This window comes from Urtica dioica, chromosome 9, assembly GCF_054948205.1.
Source record: "Urtica dioica subsp. dioica isolate 48M chromosome 9, U.dioica_male_clone48M_v1_H2, whole genome shotgun sequence".
Taxonomy (NCBI): Eukaryota; Viridiplantae; Streptophyta; class Magnoliopsida; order Rosales; family Urticaceae; genus Urtica; species Urtica dioica.
Window position 1 is genome coordinate 21,678,641 of NC_142764.1, and position 8,319 is coordinate 21,686,959.

The 8,319-nt window shown below is 38.9% G+C and overlaps 2 protein-coding genes across 2 annotated transcripts; both read left to right on the forward strand.

Moving 5' to 3' along the window:
- RH20 (DEA(D/H)-box RNA helicase family protein) lies at positions 1-3,889 on the forward strand. The gene is made up of 10 exons (XM_089626057.1): positions 1-158; positions 242-492; positions 586-765; positions 1,031-1,192; positions 1,350-1,504; positions 1,728-1,820; positions 1,925-2,010; positions 2,099-2,325; positions 2,822-3,055; positions 3,581-3,889. Exons 1-10 carry the CDS (start codon positions 103-105, stop codon positions 3,640-3,642), a joined length of 1,506 nt encoding a protein of 501 aa, XP_089482183.1. The 5' UTR covers positions 1-102; the 3' UTR covers positions 3,643-3,889.
- Positions 3,890-5,428: 1,539 nt separating this feature from the next.
- LOC149385781 (WAS/WASL-interacting family protein) lies at positions 5,429-7,964 on the forward strand. Its single transcript, XM_089627477.1, has 3 exons — positions 5,429-5,577; positions 5,674-5,829; positions 7,295-7,964. The coding sequence occupies exons 1-3, from the start codon at positions 5,532-5,534 to the stop codon at positions 7,624-7,626; spliced, it is 534 nt and encodes a 177-aa protein (XP_089483603.1). The 5' UTR covers positions 5,429-5,531; the 3' UTR covers positions 7,627-7,964.
- The last annotated feature ends 355 nt before the right edge of the window (positions 7,965-8,319 follow it).

Here is an 8,319-nt window from a genome sequence, read left to right on the forward strand (position 1 = left end):
TCTATTTTTCCTGATTAACTAAAACCCTCACAACGCAATTCCTTGATTTCTTCCAACTTCACTTCACAGAGATACTTCTTCCGACCAATTCACTCGCCGACGATGAGTCGCTACGACAGTCGTTCCGGTGATCCAACTTCCTACCGTGACCGCCGAAGGTAACCCCAAACCCAAGCCCTTCCATCTCTTTCTCTTTTCTGTCTCTGATCGAATTCTCAACTCGATGTATCTTCGTCTCCAGCGATTCGGGTTTTGGCGGCTCGGTCCGGCCATCGTCGAGCCGGAGGGACCACCGCGACGGGGCAGAGTCGCCGAAAAAGCTGGACTTGGACGGACTCACGCCGTTCGAGAAGAACTTCTACGTAGAATCTCCTTCGGTGGCTTCGATGTCCGAGAGCGACGTCGAAGAGTATCGCCGGAAAAGAGACATCACCGTCGAAGGGCGCGACGTTCCCAAGCCAGTCAAGGATTTCCGCGACGTTGGGTTTCCAGGTCCCCATTTCCCCTCTGTTTGTTGTCTTGATTCGAGCGTCGTTTTACCATCTTTTCATGTCGTTTTCTGATTCTGGGGATGATGTATTTTAGAATACGTGTTGGAAGAAGTTGATAAAGCTGGTTTCGTCGAGCCAACGCCCATTCAAGCTCAAGGTTGGCCAATGGCTCTCAAGGGCCGTGATCTCATCGGCATTGCCGAGACGGGCTCGGGGAAAACTCTTGCCTATCTCTTGCCCGCGATTGTCCACGTCAACGCTCAGCCCATTCTAGGTACCGTTGAATCTTCAAGTCCGATATGAAGTTACGATTTTGTTAGATCAGTTAGCTGTTTAGGGTCAGAATAGTATTTTTGAGAGTTGCTAGTTTATAAATAATAGAAGGCTTGAATAATCATATAGGAGATATGAATTTATTCTTTTGAGAGAGTTACACTTACGCGGTTGTACTAGTTTATTAATGGAATTCGAACTTTATTCTAACAAATACATATCAGGAAGTTGTAAGTCTCTAATTTGTGTTTGGTATGTTTGTTCAGCTCCCGGAGATGGTCCGATCGTGTTAGTATTGGCTCCAACACGTGAGCTTGCTGTCCAAATACAACAAGAGGCCACTAAATTTGGGGCGTCCTCGAAGATAAAAAACACGTGCATATATGGTGGGGTTCCCAAGGGTCCTCAGGTTCGGGACCTACAGAAAGGTATTCGGGAATAATGTTTTAGTATTAAACCTTTTTTAAAAGGGGTTTAAATTTGAGCTTTTGCTATTTGATTATTAGGATGAGAACGTTAGGAAGGATGGCCTTGTAAATTTTCCGAAGATTTAGATTGTGAGACATAATTTTTTTTTTCCCTCAGGAGTTGAGATTGTCATTGCTACGCCTGGTAGGTTGATTGATATGATGGAATCGCACCACACAAACCTGCGAAGAGTCACGTATCTTGTCTTAGACGAGGCCGATCGGATGTTGGACATGGGTTTTGATCCTCAGATAAGAAAAATTGTTTCTCAGGTATGATAAGCTTTTCACATATGTTTTTCTTCTTTGATGAGCCCGACAGCAGTAAAAAATGTGAATGCAGATCACTGAATATTTCATTCTCTTTGTTTTAATGGGTTAAAAATCATCAATGGAGGGTTTTCTGTTGAAAAGGTTGATGTTAAGTTTTTCCTTAAGCCTATCAGCTAAAGAATTTTATTTTATTTAAATTTTTTTTTTTTTTTACTACACACAGATTCGCCCGGATCGTCAAACATTGTACTGGAGTGCTACTTGGCCGAAGGAGGTTGAACAACTATCAAAACAGTTCCTATATAACGCTTACAAAGTAAAACGCCAAACTCATCTCAGTCTACTCAGCGCTTTTGTTTACCTTTATTTCAGACTAATCATGCAAATACTAACACTTCTATTCTTTTGTGTTCTCTAAAGGTGGTCATAGGGTCGCAAGATCTGAAAGCAAACCATTCAATCCGCCAACACGTCGACATAATTACCGAAAACCAGAAATACAACAAGTGTGCTATAGCAACTTCCGTTCGTATTTAATCTAGTACAATTGGAAGCAAGCAGAGTGATTTGACGAGCTCTATTCTGTTTCTCCAGATTAGTGAAGTTGTTGGAAGATATCATGGACGGAAGCAGAATACTGATATTCATGGATACGAAGAAAGGATGCGATCACATCACTCGACAACTTCGAACGGATGGCTGGCCCGCCCTCTCGATTCACGGAGATAAAAGTCAAGCGGAAAGGGATTGGGTTCTCTCCGAGTTCAAAGCCGGAAAGAGCCCAATTATGACTGCCACGGATGTCGCGGCTCGTGGTTTGGGTACAATCTCGAAATCTCCGTTTTTCTTAACTAAGAGCTAGAGTTAAAGCCCAAGAGGTTGGGATCAGGGGTAGGAGTGTTTGATTCCCTGTAGACTCTCATACTTGGGGGCCGATAGGTAGAGTTACACAAATACGTCGTTTGAAGACGGTAATTCCAAGAATTACTTTCATTTTCAAATGATTTTGTTTTTATTCCAGATGAAACTGTATTCAGTAAAAAAAAAAAAGTCAGATAATAAAATCGTAAACAACAAGGAAAAATAGTGTAAGAGTAGGTATCTATGAAATAATGCAGTTAATGAGGTGTTTGGGGGATTAGGTTTAAAAAGAAGGTACGAGAGGTTGCTTCTTCGCCAAAGAGAGTGGGAGGGTCTCCCGGTGGAACTTTTGGGGCCCTGTGGGCTTAGTTGTGCGAAGCCCAAATTTCCATAGTAATTGACTGAGAGTCCCGATTCGAATTCCTAATGTAACGTGGCTTTGATTTTTGGTTGCAGACGTGAAGGACGTGAAATATGTTATAAACTATGATTTCCCGGGGTCTCTAGAGGACTACGTTCATCGCATTGGCCGAACCGGAAGAGCTGGTGCTAAAGGAACAGCGTATACTTTCTTCACTGCGGCTAATGCCCGGTTTGCAAAGGAACTCATTACCATACTCGAGGAGGCCGGTCAGAAAATCAGCCCCGATTTGGCAGCCATGGGACGCAGTGCTCCTCCTCCGCCTTCAGGTCTGTTTTACAGAGCAAAGACTCCACCGATCCGTTTATGATAAAGAAAAAATAGTCGTTTTCTCTGGGGAATTTGAAATGACTAGTAATCTTGGATGTTTTTTTTGTCTTTCACCAAAATCAACCAATTTTTTTTTTTTTTTTTCCCCACGTCTATTACCATACGCAGGGCCGGCCCAAACTATTATGTGGCCTTAGGCAAGAATGAAAACAACTAGGGCTTTATATTATAAAGAAATTGAGACTTGAACATAGTAGCTTCCTTTCAAAAAAATTTGAGGCCTTTTATTCCTCCTAAAATTTGAGGCCTTTTTTATATGATGAAGAAAAATATTTAGGCCTTTTTCACTTTAAATTTGAGGCCTTAGGCCATTATAATAAAATTGGCTCTAAATCCATTATTTTGTGACAAGTTTGGTAATAGATGTGTAAAAAAAAAATTGATTTTGTTAAAAACATCCAAATGGTAAATATTCATTTTCTGTCTTTGAATCATGCATTAAGTCTTCCTTCCTTTGTTATCAGGTTATGGGGGTTTCCGAGATCGTGGAAGAGGTGGTGGTGGTGGTGGTCGTCTCTGGAGCTAGTGACCATGGCGGCCTGAGAGTCTTCACGTTTCAGCTCGGTGAAATCCGAGAAAGCTGTAATGTTTAGTGGGGGTAGGTTTGCAGATAGTTATAAATTTAATTGTTTTGACTTTGGACATAGTATCTTTTGTTTTTTTTTGACTCTTGAGACTCGGTCACTTTGTTAGTTTAGTACCAAACTTCTGTAAGATGTTACATTTATTGATATTATTACAACTGAGTACAGTTCAACAAAGTTACCCATAAATTTTCCACAACATCGTTTCCAATATTTACACGTTTGGTGGAACAGCCTTGACTTTGGTTTGACCTCACCTCTCTTTACCCGTGGAGATGATAGAACCGTTTTCGATTTCATATTCTCAACATGATACTCTTTGCCCAAAATACAATTGAAAAATAAGTCTGATAGGCAATAGCTTTCTTAAGGGGCAGAGAATATGATGAAATGGAATATTGTGAAGGTTTTATTGTGAACGAATTGATTCTTGATCAGTACAATGTCACCGTCATGACTCATGTGAGGCTACATATGTGTAGAGTTGACTCTTAACTTAGAAGTAGAACGAAGTACAAACTGAAAATGGGATTTAGGGTTGATGTTGATTATATTTAGCTTTTGAATTTTTGGTTAAGATTAATCTTAATCGAAATTTATTTTTAAAAATTAACCTTGATGAACTCTTTTTTCAATTATAAATTATCAAAATTTCTCTATAATGTATTATCTTTAAAAAAAAAAAAACAATTGAATGAATAAATTGGACTACATTTTTAATTATAACCAACTCTTTAAAATAAAATAATCACCTTAATTGTATAAAAAAAAATCAACAATATAGTAATGTTAAATTAATTAATTGTGGTTGCAACCGTTAAAAGTGCCCATTTTTTTTAACTCTCACTCGAACTCTCTTTCCTTGAGTTCCCTTCGACGGGACGTGGCTGGAGGAAGAGAGGCAATAAAAGAGTGTGGTGATGGAGGTACGACGGCCGATAGAAAAATTTGGCAACATGCATCAGCCGCAGTTGTCGAACGAATGGTGGTGCTTCGGCTTGGGTCGCCACCGACAACAGCGCGGTGTGCCGTTGCGCCTTGGCTATGGGGTCGAGGGGCAGTCCTCGGCTTGGCTTGTCGGAGACTAGTGTTTAGTTGATTCAAAAGTATACACTATTGGTAATCTTTGTTTTAAATGTATATCGTATTGATGGATTTTATTTATAGGTCCAAATTTTTTGGATTTTGTGACTAGATTTTGAGACTCAGTTGTCATGAAATTGTTGGATTTTTTTACTGGTCCGTCATGAAATCGATGGATTTTATTTATAGGTCCGTAAAAATTTGTTTCATGGTTAATTTTATTAAAGTGGTGTTCAAATGATAGTATTCATGTAAATTTTCCGTATACGGTTGGTTTGAATTAAATTTTACAAAAAGGTTATCTATGTATGTATGCCCGTTGGTTTGAAAATAGGGTTCAACGGATAAATAACCATATGAAATGTTGAAAATTGTCATATAACCAACGTTTCATAAATAATCATCAGTAATTATTTACACTGCTGAAAATACGTAAATACCTATCGAAATTTCCCGTCTCTAATATGAATAATTACTGGGTATTTGCATAATTTTAATAGTACAAATAATTATAGGTGTTTATTTATAAAAAATTTACGAAACATTGACTATTTAACTTTTTTTTTTTGTTTTTTTGGCGGCTTAGTTGAGTGATTATTTGTTGAAAAATATGTAGGAAACCCTTTTAACTAAAAAAGTGAAATATAGTAGATAAGAAAAATAAATTTGCGATTTACCTGTTCTTCGTCGTGTTACCCAAACAAAGGTGGGTTTTATTTGGTATACAAGAGGACGATCTCCTCTAGCAATGGCCGACAAACCTCCAAAGCTCCTCAACAAAAAACCGAATAAAGGTTCAACCGAATTTAAATATCGTACTCTCTTTTTTAGGATTCAGTAATTAGGGTTTTCGTTTCTGATCAGTTTGACGTGTTTGTTTCGCAAACCAGAACAAGTGAAGAAGTTCCTTGAAGAGAAAGCGAAGGAAATGTCATCGTCGTCGACGGCGGCGTCTCAGGCCCCGCCTCCGCCGCCGAGGGAATCCTTTGCTCGCCGCTACAAGTATCTCTGGCCCATGCTTCTCACCGTCAATCTCGCCGTCGGAGGTTCGTCTAAGAACACGTGCTTTTCATTCTGAAATCGATTTATTTATATTGATTTGCCCTGTAGAGAGGTTACTGTGCTAGGTGTTGATTAATTGTTCATTCCATTTCTCGATTTAGGGTAGGTTTGGAATTCGGTTTTTACGATGAAAAAAATATGAGAATATCGAAATTCTATATTGTGTAGTCGAGGAATTGTTTTTAAGGAAACAAAATGAAGAAAGTGAGAATAGAGGCACACGTATAGTCTCTCAATGTGTGAATATGTTTGGATTTTCATTTGTGCACTCGTGAGAGTGATTTTATTGGTGTCTAGTGTATGTCGTATTAATGGTGAATAAATTAATGATTTGACAAGATATTAGTTTTGATTGTTTGATGACTTCCTTCGTTGAAAATCATGAGTAGCAACTTGCGGAAAATCGTTTTGATCCTCCGAGTCCTAACTTTCTGTTTCGTGGAGATAGCTTGTCGTTCACTTGTCGGTTCATGATTTTTTTGCTAAAGAATCTCTTAACTTTGAAGAACTCAAGTTTCTGTTCGGCACACGGTTCTCATGGAATAAGCCCAAGGCCACGGATGTCATTTTGGTTTCATCTCTTCGTGACTGGGTTTGGGAATGGTTTTCATGAGTGCTCGAGTGGCTTTTCGCGGGCAGTTCGGATCTCACGAGCTGTGGTCTGGCTTGTGACCCTTTGGAGAAGAAATCGAGTGACAAGATATACCCTGAAAACCTATTGTTCATTCTAAGCCAGATGAAGAACAGATGGGCCGGGAATGACCTTCCCAGCCTTGGGTATGTATACCATCAAACACTAGTTCTACAAAGTCAAGAGATCCTTTGGCTATAATCACGAACCTGGTCATAAAGCCATTGGGAGAAGAGAGCGACAATGTATTTCCTTAAACAGAAAGTCAAGAGATAAGCGGATCGGAGATATTTTTTCTGAGCTGTTACTTGCTATTTTCAATGAAGAAACTCATAAAACAATAATCGATAAATTTCTGATACAAATTAATTTGTGCAATCGTCACTGATACCACCTGCACTACAGACACTTTTAAAATCGGGTGCGCACATATTGAACCTCTACAATCAGAAACAAAATTCTGAGTGTAAACATTCCGTGAAGTACAGTTACTCTGAAGCTGGAACACTCCCAACTTGACACTTTAGATGTGGATTTTTTTTTTTTTTTTTTTTTAGTGCGACACTATCCTACTGTGATGACGATATTCTGTCTCAAGCTATGCCATGCCTATAGCAAGTGACAGATTTATCACATTCTCATAAGCTAAATTATTAAGCTTTATATTTTCCGTACTTTTCTTTGCAGTGTTTTAGTCTTGGTTACCAAGTAGAACTCACTAATGACTCTGTTAGCCTAAAAGTAACTTCACCTAGTTGCAATATTTCAATGCATATATAGTGAGTTGATTAAGGTTGCTTGGACTTTATACTTTCTAGGTTACTTGTTCATGAGAACGAGAAACAAAGACAAGGTGGTCGATGAAGAGGACGAAGCTTTGAATAAAGAGCTTAGCGAAAAGAAAAGCGAGAGTCCGGTATCAACGGAAGCGAAAGCACCGACCCCTGTCGAGGACAAGCCTCTTCCCATTGCAGAGCCGGTTAAGTTGAAAGAACCGATCCCTGAGAGTCAGCAGCGCGAACTTTTCAAGTGGATTTTGGAAGAGAAAAGGAAGCTCAAACCACAAAGCCCAGAAGAGAAGAAGCGACTTGATGAAGAGAAAGCATTGCTTAAGCAGTTTATTCGAGCGAAATCCATCCCGAGCATCTAAAAAAACTGTTGTAAGAGTGTTCTTTTCCAGGTATTTCTCTTCGGGTATGGGCTTTGTTGTCGCTGCTTTTGATTAGACTCTCATCTGTGGATCAGAATGTTAGGATTTTATGCTCCCGATTTCTTTTAGTGGTGCTGTAAACAAATTATGGAATTTGTCTGTTACCGGGTTTTACCCGGAGTTTGTTCCGAGTCAATCAGCTGCTGATTGTGAATTTCATCAGCCTCGGAAGGACCTGAAGGTAAAAGACTTGTAATTTTGGGACCTGTTTCCTTTGTACCTGAGACTCTGCCAGTTTGGAACAAAATATTCAACATTTCTGAGATCATTGTATCAAATTGTTTGCACATATGCCCATGTTATTTCTGAGATCATTGTACACTTCCAAGTCAATATCCAAGAGGATTGCATATAGATTAGCGTTTGTTATTTTGTATTTATTTAATTAAGCAAAAAAAAAAATCATTATTCTCTTCTTTATTCTACCTTTCAAAAAGATTTCCAAACTCGAAGATAAAGTTGTTTTTATGTTACTATTAAAATTATTATTATGGCTATTACCCTGTATTCTTTATATTGAAAGCATTATCCTACGATTCTTTTGCTATACCAATTAGTTCCATACAAATTACAATGACCAAGTTAGGGAAGCTTTTAGTTGGAGTGTTGGACTAAAGAAATGAAAGGGCAAAC